This window comes from Pygocentrus nattereri, chromosome 11 (assembly GCF_015220715.1).
Source record: "Pygocentrus nattereri isolate fPygNat1 chromosome 11, fPygNat1.pri, whole genome shotgun sequence".
Taxonomy (NCBI): Eukaryota; Metazoa; Chordata; class Actinopteri; order Characiformes; family Serrasalmidae; genus Pygocentrus; species Pygocentrus nattereri.
The window spans coordinates 21,745,907-21,760,103 of NC_051221.1; the positions used below are offsets into that span (position 1 = coordinate 21,745,907).

The window sequence follows — 14,197 nt, forward strand, 5'->3', positions numbered from 1 at the left end:
GAAGTGTATGGTTTGTGACGCGGCATCTGTGTTTCCGTTGTGATAGCTAGTTGGTTAATGTTAAAAGCCTTCCTGTTTCATGAGCTGAGCTGAGCTGTAATATTTGAATTTTGAAATTCTCTGTTATCGTTAATGGATCTGGAACAGAGAAGCAGCTAACTGTTATTCACAGCGACCCTCTCAACAAACAACCTCAAGCTAAATTTAAAAGCTACAGCTACATAAAAGTTATTTGGTAATGTAGTGATTCATAATATGAATAATCGATTATTTCTAGTCAGTAATCAATCGAGTATTGGACTATAAGATTAGTCGTTTGCTGCAGCCCTACAAAAATTACATAATTGATTTTGTTTTAGTGTTTAGATCATTTCTCTTTTCTTTGAAACAGATTCTTTCACCACTGTCTGCTGGTCTGTTCCGCTCTGCCATAGCAGAGAGCGGCACTGCAGCGATGGATGCAATCATGACTGACAATCCTTTACCTATAGCTCAGGTAAAAAGTGTCTGTTCTTTAGTGTCCACTCATTATGTTCTGAATGAAATACTTCAAGTAGGCCTGGATCATGTAGTGAGTTTATGAGATGTGGTCAGGCGCCTGAGCCAATAGGGAGCCACCATAATGAATCTTGAGAAAATCTAACTAGCTGTTGTCAACCTAATAGTGAGAAAATGACATAATTTGTCCCTGTGATAGAGATGTGTTTCACTGCTATTACCTAGGTCAAACTGCTTGATTCTTTGAGTGATAATGGATGATCATTTCCAAAGCCAAATATGAAATGTCAGCCATCCAAGTTACAGAAAAAGGTCATGAGGGGATATAAATTTTAAAATATATTCCAGCTGTTCAGTTTTAATAAATGTTGTCTTCACTGGAGTAAATGTGCTAGTGAAGAATAGATGCATGCTTTATAGGGAAGTGCTCTTGTTAATGTGTGCATAAACTATTGCTATGTCACCACACTTATGGCGGTGACGTGCCCAGCACTGTAGTTAGTGTGCTACCTTAGTGGTGCTGCTTAGGTTTTGTGTAACCAGCTGTGATATGATTAAAAACGGTAGCCAGTTAGGGGCCCACATATTATTTGTGCCCAGGGGCTGATAGCCTGATGATCTGGGCCTGACGTCAAGTGATATTACGCACTAAAAGCTAAACAGATGTAAACCGGAATATGTCGATATTTCTCTGTTCAGCATTTGGCTGAAATGTCTGGCTGTGACATCTCCAGCACAAAGAAGATGGTGGATTGTGTTATGCAGCTGTCAGAGAAGGACCTTCAAAGGGTTGCTGAAATTGTGAGTTTTTAATAAGTACTATGAAGTGAAATAAATGGATAGCTAAAGATTTTCTTATTATACGTATATGGTTGGGGATCATGTCTTGTTCTGCAGTGTTTATTTTTTTCTTTTTTAGGAGGGACTGATCTCCGTCAAAGTGCCAAAGGATGGACGATTTCTTCCTAAATCTGTGTACGAACTTCTAAAGAATAAGCAGTTCAATAAAGTGCCATTAATCACAGGTGTGACAGATGATGACGGTGGACATGCAGTTATTAATGTGAGTGAAAGGTTGCCTTCTTTGAAATCTTTGTACTGTGAACCAAAGCATGGGACCATCAGTCAGGTCAATAAATATTTGGACGTTGAGAGCTCTTTTTTTATCGTATAATCTAAATACCCTCTAATTTGAGGGTATTTACATGTAATGCAGGTGAACAGTGTAGGAATTAAAACTATTTCCACACACAGCCTTAAAAGAAATTGTACAGTTGGCTGCTCAGCTGTGCCATGACTGTGTGTGTTATTCTCTCGTTATTTCCCTTACAAGTAAAGAGAAAATAAATCTGGAGTTCATTTCAAGTGTTGTTTGCATTTTGTATCTGTTGCTGTAACTTTCAATTTGAAGTCTAAAGAGATGTCAATACCAGTGAAGCAAGACATCATTATGCTAAAAAATCTCAAGAAGACTGCACAACCATTAGGTGTTTAACAGGTTCTTTTCCTGGTGAAGAAAAACTCCTTCATAACAGTTGACCAGATTAAAAAACTCTCCAAGAGGTAGGTGTATCTGTGTTGAAGTCAGCAATCATCAGAGTAAGGCCCAATCTCAATTTTTATTTCTTTCCCCACCCCTTGGTTTCAGGGGTCACCTGTTTACAAGGGGTAGTGATTGAAATCTTCCCCTACTAAATGGGACAAACGTCAACTACTAATTAACATTACCTCAATAACAGGCTACTAGCGGTCTGCAGTGATGGCAGAGGAGTGGTAAAGTTCAGCAGCCTCGCTGCTGGGCTTTAGTTAAATTTATATAATCCTATGCCTTTAGAGGGCAGGGATGGGACAGTTATTTATTATCACCCACCCCTAATACTTCAGTTATATGAAGCTGAAGCTATTTGCTAGCTTTTTGTTCGAATCTTCTCATTCCTTAAATGCGTGGAGCAGCAAATTTAGCTAGTTAGTTATCGATACTGCTAGCGTTTTTTTTATGCTTGTTGTAATGAAAATACCATAATACATTGAAACACCATTAAACTAAGATAATATAAAGGTTATGCAACTTTTAATAGACAAAATGCTTAAATTCATGGGTTTCTTAACTTTTGACGCTTGTGCAGCCATCTTAAGGGTTTTTCTGTCTTTTCTCATAACCATCTGTTTAGAGTGTGCCTCTGAAAAACCTCTTTTTACAGGGGCCATGTAGCCTGAACACTTCGCCTTACCCCTCTTTCTCAAAAAAGAGAAATGGGAGAGATGGGATTGGGCCTAAATACAGAGAGCCTACTACTACATGAAACCTGTTGGCAAGCCTCCAAAACATCTAATAAGCCTATGTTTAGTTTTGGAATAACATGTGCCAGAAGAAGAGGATGGAGAAAAGAAGGAACTGCTTATGATCCAAAGCATGGTGGGGGTAGTGTCGCCTTACCCACTGTATCTCAACAAAAATTTGGCACACAATACCCCCAGATGTAGACACTCGAAATGGAGTTGGGCGAGGGTAGAAATGGTATTGGGGATAAATACAGAGGACTTAACACCACATGTAAACCATTGTCAAGCCTCAAAAACAGGAAGACTAGAGCTTACAAAAGTGTCTAAAAAGTCTGTGAAGTTCTGAAACAACATCCTAGGGTGAGTTCAGAGAAAGATCAACTTGTGACAGAAGAAGAAGGTGGAGAAGAGAAGGAACTCTTTATAATTCAAAGTGTGGTGGAGGAAGTTTCAGGAGTGAGTATATTTTATCTGCTCAAATTCAGCAACATGCCTCCAGGCTCATTGGGGGGTCCTTCAAAGTGAAGATGGACAGTGACCGGAAGTATATTGCCAAATAAACCTCAGACCTATTTTAAGGCAAAGAAGTAAAATGTTCTGCAATGGCCATTTCAGTCACTTGACCTCAATCCAGTCAAGGATGCATTCACTTATTGAAGCTAAAACTGAAGTTAAATCACCTCAGCAACAAGCAGGAACTGAAGACAGCTGCAGTAAAGGCCTAGAGGAATGGGACCAGGGAGAAAACACTGTCTGGTGATGTCTATGGTTCAAGACGTAGGAGAATTTGCAACCAAATATTTAAAGTTACTATTGAATGTATAATTATGTCAGTTTGTCCAATTCCATTTGTGCCCCTAAAAATAGGGAGGGGGGTTGTGTATGAGAATGGCTGTGTATTCTACCCTGTTTACCTGATTTGAATATAAATGCATTCAAACTAAAGCTGAAAGTCTGCATTTTGACCATATTCATTATTTAATTTTAACTCCAAAATATGTGTTCAAATATTTATGGACCTGACCTGACCTGTGTGTGTTCTATAAATTCTACTGGTTTTGAGCATGATCTGTCTATCAAGTCAGGGAAGATGTTTGATAGATTTGCTGCCAACACAAAAATATTTTAATTTTTCCACAGTTCCTTCTTGCTCCAGGATGGACTGACGGAATCAGCAGAGAGCAAGTCATGTCAATAATGCCACTCTTTTTTTCTGGTGTAAGTGAAGATCCGGCTGTGATAATCCCTCTTATCTGTATAAATCTCATGCTAAAATTCTCAGTTATATTGAGGCTGAATATGCATGTATGTATGTATTATGCACACATGTCTTAATGTTTCTGTTTTTGTATTACCTTCAGCCCAGTGAGAAATGGGTGCATGAAGTAGTGCTGAATGAGTACGTAGGCACCACTGATGATCCAATCAAAATCCGAGATGGTTTCAGAGAGATGTGTGGAGACTTGTTGTTTAACATTCCTGGACGCAAAGTGGCAAAATACCACAAAGGTGAACATCCATTTATTTTTTCTGGTACTGACTATAAATTATATCGGATTTTTGACAATGATATATTTTTTTAAATGATTAGGTTCAGGAGCACCAGTTTACCTGTATGAATTCCAGCATACTTACAATGAGATCAAGAAGATGAGGCCCAGCTTTGTTGGGAGTGACCATGCTGATGAAATTCATTTCGTTTTTGGTAGCTGCTTTGCCAACGCCCACATTAAGATTCCTGGTAAGATTTTTTTTTTTTTTTGCGTGAACACAGTAACGTTATTATAAATATTAAGGATGTCCATGGGTGCTCAAATACATGATAAACCAGTCAAGGTGCTGTTATTCCAATACTTAAATCCCTGTTGGGGTATTCATTCTGTTTCATTATTGGAAGACAGAGAAAACTACAGACTAGCAATTTAGTGAATTGCTGCTTTTATGCTTTAACATGAGTGTTAAATGTAACAGAAAAGCTTGTATCTTTATATAAGTATGTATGTTACACAATATTTTGCCACTCCAGCACATGAATGCCTGAACATAGACACATTATCACGACGTGTTTTTAAGAACGTGACTGAGAAGATGTGGTAGAGTGGTTAACTAAATTAGCTACTCTGGCTGATTTTAGCTTAGCTAGTTTCAGAATCAGTGGAAAATTTGTCTGACACACTGACTTGTTTTGAACATCATCCACTGAGGGAAAAAGATCTTGTGTCAAGCCCTCATTAGCATCCAGTGCTGTACTGGATAGCTGTAGTTTTCCTTTTGAACAGGCAGCCTCCATTATTCATCTAACATGAAAACCTACTGATTTGCCTCATCTGTTTTTGAATAAAATGTTTTCAGATTATACAAAATAATGACTTACTTTGTCATAATTATGACCTAGTTTCTTATCATTATGACTAAATATCTATAATTATGAGACACTGTTATCACCACATACTGTGGAAATGGGCTTCCAAAGATATCTGTTCTCCAACTCTTGTGGATACTTGAATTTAAAAAATATTTTAATAACAAATATTAATAATTATATTATTTAAAAAATTGTTGGAATGTACATCCCTAATAATCATATTAAACCATATTGCCCTGAATCTCAGTGTGTATAGGTTAGTTAGATGGATACTATACAATTCATTCCAAAGTGACTTTGGTGTGAACAATGTATATGTTTTTTTTTTATCTTTCTCTCTCTCTCTCTCTCTCTCACTCTCTCTCTCTCTCTCTCTCTCTCTCTCTCTCTCTCTCTCTCTCTCTCTCTCTCTCTCTCTCTCTCTCTCTTTCTCTCTCTCTCTCAGGTCAATTCACAGAGAAAGAGAATGATCTGTGTAGAACTGTGATGGCCTACTGGGGGAACTTTGCTCGCACTGGGTGAGTAATTACACTTGACCAGTCTCAATACCTGGACTGGTGTGACATTCATTAAAGATAATTCTATTATCTTTTGGGCTTGATCTGATAGCATAAATATTTGAACCAAATTAAATAATTAATTAATAGTTAACTGAGGATGCTCATTCTGTGATTTATTAATTATGGGAATAATCAGAACTAGTTCAGATGTATTCAGTGGCTTCGTGGACCCTTCATATTGGGCATTGATTTAGGCTTTCAGTGAATGTCACAAGGTACAGTACTGTGCGAAAGTCTTAGACACCCAAGACACATTTTCAGAATCAATTCATTTGTGTAGTATGTGTTTATTTGCTGAGATAAGTGTTAATATTTGAATAAACAAAATGTATAGAATATTAATTTCCCCAGCCACTTCCACTAGCTCCCCGGGGGGATTCTGAGGCGCTCCCAGTCCAGCTGGGCAATATAGTCACGCCAGCGTGTCCTGGGTCTTCCCCGGGGTCTCCTCCCTGGTGGACTTGCCTGTGACACCTCCCAAGGGAGGCGTCCAGGAGGCATCCTAACCAGATGCCCGAACCACCTCACCTGGCTCCTCTCAACGTGGAGAAGCAGCAGCTCTACTCAGAGTCCCTTCCGGATGACCAAAGGGAGAGTCCAGACACCCTGCGGAGGAAACTCATTTCGGCCGCTTGTATTCACAATCTCGTTCTTTCGGTCATTACCCAATGCTCATGACCATAGGTGAGGGTGGGAGCATAGATCGACTGGTAAATCAAGAGCCTTGCTTTATGGCTCAGCTCTTTCTTTACCACAACAGACCGGTAAAGAGCCCGCATCACTGCTGACCCAGCACCAATCTGCCTGTCAATCTCCCGCTCCCTTTTACCATCACTCGTGAACAAGACCCCGAGATACTTAAACTTCTATCCCCTTCTATCCCCGACCCAGAGAGGGCTCTCCACCCTTTTCCGCCTGAGAACCATGGCCTCCGATTTGGAGGCACTGATTCCCATACCGACCGCTTCACACTCGGCTGCAAACCGATCCAGCGAAAGCTGAAGTTCACGGCCTGATGTCCCTAGTAGGACCACATCATCTACAAACAGCAGCAATGTGACCTTGAGGTCACCAAACCAGACACCCTCCATCCCCTGACTGTGCCTAGAAATTCTATCCATAAAAATTATGAATAGAATCGGTGACAAAGGGCATCCATCTGGGAACGACTCTGACTTACTGCCAGCCAAACTCCTGCTTTGTTTGTACAGGGTCTGAATGGCTCGTAGCAAAGAGCCATGTACCCTGTACTCCCGAAGCACCTCCCACAGAATACCCCGGGGAACACAGTCAAAAGCCTTCTCCAAATCCACAAAGCACATGTGGACTGGTTGGGCAAACTCCCATGAACCCTCCAGAATCCTGGAGAGGGTAAAGAGTTGGTCCAGTGTTCCACGACCAGGGCGGAACCCGCACTGCTCCTCCTGAATCTGAGGTTCGACTATAAACCAGACTCTCTTCTCCAGTACCCCTGCATAGACCTTACCAGGGAGGCTGAGGAGTGTGATTCACCTGTAGTTGGAACACACCCTCTGGTCCCCCTTTTTAAAAAGAGGCACCACCACCCCAGTCTGCCAATCCAGTGGCACCGCCCCCCGATGTGCACGCAATGTTGAAGAGGTGTGTCAGCCGAGACAGCCCCATTTATTTATTGTTTATTCTAATGTATATTGTGATAGACTCACTGCTGAGGTAAATAGTTGAAAAATTTGCTTAGATGCCTAAAGCTTTTGCACAGCACTGTATATCTCTTACAAATGTATAGGTAGGAATAGGTATGTTAATGTCATTTTGTCATTTTGTAGTTTTCTCTGTGTGTTTCTGAGAGCAGATCTCCAAACGGGCCCGGCCTGACACCATGGCCTGAGTATGGCACTGAAGCGGAGTATCTGGGCATCGGGCTGGAGCAGAAAGCTGGCAAGAATATGAAGAGAAAGCACTACACGTTCATGACCAAGACTCTTCCACGCTTGATACGAGAGAAAAAGGAGGGTGAGTCTTGTGTGGTGTTTACTGTTTGTTCTGGAGATACAGGGCAATGTTTTGTTTTTTTAGTTTTGATGTTGTTGAAATATAAACTCATTGTTTTGTTGGGTGCAGTACTTCATCAGATAAATATATAGGCCTGGTTTACTGCCGAAGCCAGACCTCACTGTTTGTGGCTTTGGTGAGTGGAGTAACTGCACCTTTTGCCCAACTTCATTTGCCAGTGTCTGGGCTCAATGTTGCTGGTCTGCTTTTTAATAGGGGTGAAAATTTGAATTCAGTGCTTTTATGATCAGAATTACTGTAACACCTCAGAATATTAAAAAATAATCATCCTTACTAGCGTCTGTTAGCCAATAAGTGTGCTAATATAATGCATAATATAGGTCACTGATTGGCTGTTTAAATTACAGTCCATATGCATGTTATTAACGCCAGAGCTTCTTAGTTAATCTGCAGTGTGTCATGGTCTGTAAATACAAACATTTCCAGCACCTCACACTAATTTCTAATGCAGCCCACATCATATTTCCTATTGTAATGCAAAAGAAGTTGGCATCCAGAAATCAATATCAAATTCAAGTATCAGTAATGGCACTGGTATTAAAGAATTTTGAACAAAGCCCAGTACTAGTTCTCACTGTTGCGATTAGACCTGTCAGGAAATTTTAACTGATGATTAATCAACATGTTTACCACTATGTTATATACCACATTTCCTTTTTATAGTAGTTAAAAATCTTTTGGGAAATGAAGACACCAAAAGATCCAGCTTTGAAAGTGGATTGCTTTGCCATTTTCCTGTTATAGAAGTCCTTTTTATTTTTTGGCCCAGAAAACACAACGTCCAATACACATTTGCACTATAAATCAGTGTGTTTCAAATGAGCTTGTGTCCAGAAAAGGCAGCAGCATTTCTGGGCGCTGTTGACATATGACTTCTGCTGTGCATAGTACAGTCTTAACTTGCATTTGGGGATGCAGTGATGGATGGCGTTTATTCACAACATTGATAGAAGTATCCCTGAGCTCAAGTGATGAGATCCATCACAAAAGCATGCCGATTTTTAATGCCGTGCCATTTGAAAATTTGTAGGTCACAAGCATTCTGTTGTGGTTTTTGGCCCCGTCTTTTAATTCACCATGTTACAGGTATCAGTTTCAGAATGAGTGTATGGTTATAAAAAAAATCCCAACAAGTTTAATAAGGTAAAATGTTGTTTCACTGTTGTTCAGGTAAAGGTCAAATTAGATTTAGAAATCACTGATGTCTGTATTTAAATTTCACAAAGTTTCCCAACTTCTGTTGTGTAGTAATTGTGACACTCCTAGTAAATGACATGAAAATGACAGTAAATAGTCATGTCAGCCATAGGCAATACTTAATTGTGTTTACTTTATTCTGCATTTACAAGTTTATAGCATTGTGCTATATTGTTTGACCCTGAGAGAAGCTTTATTAAACATAAGCTCTTTTATTGTGAGGGGAATATAACCTTACTCTTTTTATCTGCTTCCATAGAATGTAGGGTTGTTTAATGTATTCTATATTTATGAACCAAGCAGCAACAGATTTCTTTGATCAAATGTGTTTAATCATACAGTCATGTCTGGTAGGACCTGCTGTGCAATAACTGTAGCTGATACATTTCCGTTCTGATTATTCCTACTAACACGAGTTGTAATTAATGCACTTTTCAGTTTCTATGGTATTATTTATTGATTAATGTTGTCATGCTTGTCTGTCAGGGCCTGTTGTGCAGACCAAATTAGGAGCTCTAAAAGGTGAGTATGTGACGGCTAAAGGGAAGGACACAGTTGTTCACAGCTACTTGGGAGTGCCGTTTGCAAAGTCTCCAGTGGGCCCTTTGAGACTCGTCCCACCCCAAACTGCAGAGGTATGGGAAGGAGTTAGAGGTGCCACACAGCAGCCACACATGTAAGGCTTTCTATTTTCAATCCTTATCTCCTTATCTGTTGTCTTTGTGTGTTTGATATGACTGATTTATATATGATCAAATTGGACATCATACATTATTCTTTAGTTGTTATTCATCAAAGAGTGTTACTTAAAGCTGTGTAAGTTGTGGAGAGTTGGAGACCTCTCTGGTGAAAATGTATAATTGCACACAACATGCAGAAGAACATTTTGTAACATGAGTTGTGCTTTGGATTTTCACCTAATGATGTTATTCATGAATGGTGATATTTTTTTACCTTCCAGTAGCACTGTTTGTTTGTACTTTTTTTTTTTTTGAAAATCTCATGCATTGTGTATGTAAAATAAAGAGAAGTGAATTCTATAGCTGGCATAGACACAGTGGACTGTCGGAACAAAACCTTGTATCTTCAAAATCACAACTCGATGACAATGAGAAGGAAAAAACTTACTTTACTTTTAATGTAAGTCAGTGGAACCAAACATCTTTTCAAGTCATTTTGGGCCATTTCTTTTAGTCCATTTATCATGAAATTTACTTTCAATGTAAAGGGTAACAGGTATTTTCAAATTATGTCAAAAACTGAAAAATGGAAATGCAAGGTTTTGTCCAGATAGCAGTGATATGAACTGTTCTACAGGACAGGCCAACTGATTAGATGCGTTTAATTTATTGACTTCCATAAGATTTCAGATTTTACGTACCATCAAAGCTCTTCTTTTACCAGTGCCATGTAGGTTCTGTGAACATGTTCATTTTCAAATACTGATATTCATGTTTTTAGGTGCATACAAAATAGGCAACTGCTTGCAGACCTTATTGCAAATTTTACACTGAGAGCAGAACTTCCTGAAATGTCAGAAGACTGCCTCTACCTGAACATATACACTCCTGCAAAGCCTGGTGAAGATGCCAACTTACCAGTAAGCTCTCATCAAGCTCCTCACCTCTGTCTTGCTTGCTTATCAGAACCAACCCTGTTGTATTTACCTTTGTCCTTGCCCAATGTATGTGTCAAAAAGGAATGACCTTTCGTACTTCAAATGTTTGGGGAAAAATTAGCCACAACAGTCACAATTAGTCACAACAGGTTGCCAAATGGGTGCTTTTATTGCTTGTATTTTTAGGTCATGGTTTGGATTCATGGTGGGGGACTGAGTATCGGCTCTGCATCAATCTATGATGGATCAATTTTGTCTGCATACCAGAATGTAGTTGTTGTGCTGATCCAGTACAGGCTGGGTCTGTTAGGATTCTTCAGGTAAGTCTGGGACAGAGACAACACTGTAGTACTTAGTTATTTTTTGTAATTTTGTTTCATGTACTTTTTTAAAAATCAACAGTGCTGTTCCACCCATTACCTCTGTCAATCACCGGTGGCCTTCTACAAAGTTTTTGCTACTGAACTGTGTAATTATGCAGCTGTTTATCTCCAAGCAAAGTAAAACAATATTGGTGCAATGCAACTCAGTTCTTACATAACAGTGACTGTATACTCACTCAGACTCTGGGTTAATAAGCAACGTGATTTCACTTCTGCTTTGGAAATGCGCTTGTATCATGCTTACTATGTGTTAATATAGTGGTATTAACAGTAAAAGGGAGTTCTGTTTTTAACTAATAATGCACACTGAAGTAGTCATAATCATAGAGTGAATGTTGCCATTTTAATGATATATTTATCCTTTTAGCACAGGGGATGAACATGCACCAGGAAACTATGGTCTTCTGGACCAGGTGGCAGCACTTCAGTGGGTCCAGGAGAACATCCATAGTTTTGGAGGTGATCCAGGATCAGTCACCATCTTTGGAGAGTCTGCTGGAGGAGCCAGTGTGTCATTTTTGGTGGGCAGCTAATATGTATACATTTGAAACCAGTGGTGGACGAAGTACACAAATCATGTACTTGAGTTAAAGTAGAGCTACCCAAGGTAAAATATAACTCCAGTAAAAGTAGAATTCCTCCCTTTAGACTTCCACTTGAGTCAAATGTACTTAAGTATTGAAAGTAAAAATACTAAAAGTACTAAAGAATACTAAAATTAATTAACTTAACACATTTAGTTACAGGTTTGTTTAATAAAAACTTTAAAAGCTTTAAACACAGGCTTACAAATGAGTTTTCCTTTATTATATTGCTCTGTTCATAAACATAAAGTAGCCAAAAATTTATTTACTATAAAATGAAATGGAGTTTGTATGATTTCAGAAAAAAGAAACACAGTCATATGTGTATATATTTCTATATTGTGGGCTATTTACACATAGTTAGGTTAGTTCCATCATTTATGTTGGCATAGGCACTCCCAAAATTTTACACTGCTGCACTGATGTTGAACTGTATGCTTGCACTGGGTAGGTGTGACCAACAGGGCAAAACAAGCTCAAAATAAAGTGCGCAATGTGCCCTGAATGGTGTTCTGTCTTCACGCTTCTTTTGTTTTGACATGTTGTGGTTTTTTACAAACATAAACCAAAAGGAATGAGAGATTACATAGTGTAGTGGAGTAAAAAGTGAGATATTTGACTTTGAATTGTTATAGAGTGAAGGTGAACGTCACCCAAAATGAAAACACTTCAGTAAAGTACAGATACATGAAAAAACTTTTTTTTTTTTGCAGTAATGAATTACATTTACTTGGTTACTGTCCACCAATGTTTGAAACTCAAATGCTCGAGTGTTTTGGTCCAGGATGATTTTGCAGGGCTATATTATTAATTTTACAAGTGAAAAGTCTGTTTTGGTTAATAATCCCAACATGGGTCTAAAATCTTTGCCTTTCCAAGAAGGTGGTTAGTTACAGAGTTATATTTTAACTTGCATTCCTGTAGGACAGCCTAGTGTGGCTAATTTAGTGGCACTCTTCCTCACTGCATGGGAAATCTCAATGAAAAGTTGTAAAAGCATATTTAGTTTATTAAATGTGTTAGCAGTGCTTCATAATCTGCCACAGCACTTGGGACTGATTTTGTGCTGTGTGTCTCTTTGTAACTTCCAGCTTCTCTCTCCCTTGTCTGCTGGTCTGTTCCATCGTGCAGTTGCACAGAGCGGCTGTGCTACAATGCCAGGCATTGTACTGGATCCCTTGCCAGTAGCCCAGGTTAACTAAAGCCCTTGTTAATTTTCATACTTTACATTTCCATTCTGGCAAATGTTGACATTTATTTGTGTATTATTCCAGCAAGTGGCTAATGCATCAGGTTGTGACATCAGCAGCACACAGAAAATTGCTGAGTGCATAAAGCAGTGGTCAACAGAGGACATGATAACACTTTCCAAAGAGGTAAGAAATTCTAAATTGGGAAAGAACTGCTTCATCCCACCAGCATTGACACTCATAAAATTGCTGCTTTACACTCCTCTAGGCCATGATAAAAATGCTTCAATCTAACAAAAGTAATTCCTTTATTTACTAATATACTGAAAATAGTTTTTTGTTTTAGCATCTTATGCTTCGCTTTGTGGTGACAGAAGATAAAGTATTTCTTCCCAAGCCTGTGGAGGAGCTCCTTCAAAAGCAGGAGTTCAGCAAAGTGCCTCTCCTGACTGGCATAAATGATGATGAGTTTGGTTGGATGATGCCCAGTGTGAGTAAATAATATAGTATATTATTTTACAGTTCCATTATACAGTTGTTAATGTTTAAAATATCTTGTGATGTTAGTAGTTTATTCTTCAGAGAAGTTCCCACTCCACTGAAAAGAAGGCACATCGGGTTCCATCTTGGACTTAATCTTATGAGATATTTGGAAAAATATCAGTAGGTAACATTTAATAATCATCTGTTCCCACAGTTCACTGGACCTCCAGGATGGGCTGATGGAATGGATAGAGAGCAAGTCCTTTCATCAGTGGCTGCCTTTATGCCTGATGTAAGAACACAAAAAGTACATCATACAAACTAGTTACATAGCAATGTGCTTAATTTACATGATCTAAAATAGAATATTGTTTGACAACAAATGGACTACTGATGTTTTAATACATTTTCTACATATAATACTGTAGAGTTCTGTTGTTTTTCTACTCACATCATCATATTAATGATTCAAATGCAGTGTATTAGGTAAACTTTTTAAATTAGTCCCCTGTTGTCCTCTCCTTTATGTTAAGGTCAAAAAACAATGGATCAATGAACTGATAGCAGATGAGTACCTGGGCTCCTCTGCTGACCTGATCAAAATTCGTGACAGTTACAAAGAGATGATGGCAGATATCATCTTTAACATTCCTGCTCTCAAGCTGGCAAAATTCCATAAAGGTAAAGAAGGCTCAGAAATCAGACTTATTAACACTATGTATGTATTATGTCCAGAACTATGAATGACGAATCTGAATCAAAATAATGCATCTTTGCTCTAGAAGTCAAAAAAGGGTTCATTGATGCATATTTTATAGAGCAGTGGTCTCCAACCCCGGGCCTTGAGAGCTATCTTTCTGTAGGGCCTAGTTCCAATCACAATTTGCAACTATCCATCTAAACAACCTCCTCCCAAGTCCCCGATTGACTGGAGTTGAGTAGGGGGGGTGCAGCTTATTGCATACAGGTTGGAACTGAACTGTA

General features: G+C 38.9%; 1 protein-coding gene across 1 annotated transcript in view; it reads left to right on the forward strand.

Moving 5' to 3' along the window:
* Positions 1-14,197, forward strand: part of ces2b (carboxylesterase 2b) — a 32,931-nt gene that overhangs the window by 17,742 nt on the left and 992 nt on the right. The window contains exons 19-35 of the mRNA XM_037542401.1: positions 392-496; positions 1,198-1,299; positions 1,418-1,561; positions 3,922-3,999; positions 4,143-4,290; positions 4,373-4,522; positions 5,592-5,664; positions 7,538-7,698; positions 9,442-9,631; positions 10,417-10,555; positions 10,760-10,893; positions 11,324-11,477; positions 12,632-12,733; positions 12,815-12,916; positions 13,077-13,220; positions 13,428-13,505; positions 13,747-13,894. Of these exons, the coding sequence (XP_037398298.1) occupies positions 392-496; positions 1,198-1,299; positions 1,418-1,561; positions 3,922-3,999; positions 4,143-4,290; positions 4,373-4,522; positions 5,592-5,664; positions 7,538-7,698; positions 9,442-9,631; positions 10,417-10,555; positions 10,760-10,893; positions 11,324-11,477; positions 12,632-12,733; positions 12,815-12,916; positions 13,077-13,220; positions 13,428-13,505; positions 13,747-13,894 (2,152 nt within the window). The remainder of the gene's footprint in view (positions 1-391; positions 497-1,197; positions 1,300-1,417; positions 1,562-3,921; positions 4,000-4,142; positions 4,291-4,372; positions 4,523-5,591; positions 5,665-7,537; positions 7,699-9,441; positions 9,632-10,416; positions 10,556-10,759; positions 10,894-11,323; positions 11,478-12,631; positions 12,734-12,814; positions 12,917-13,076; positions 13,221-13,427; positions 13,506-13,746; positions 13,895-14,197) is intronic.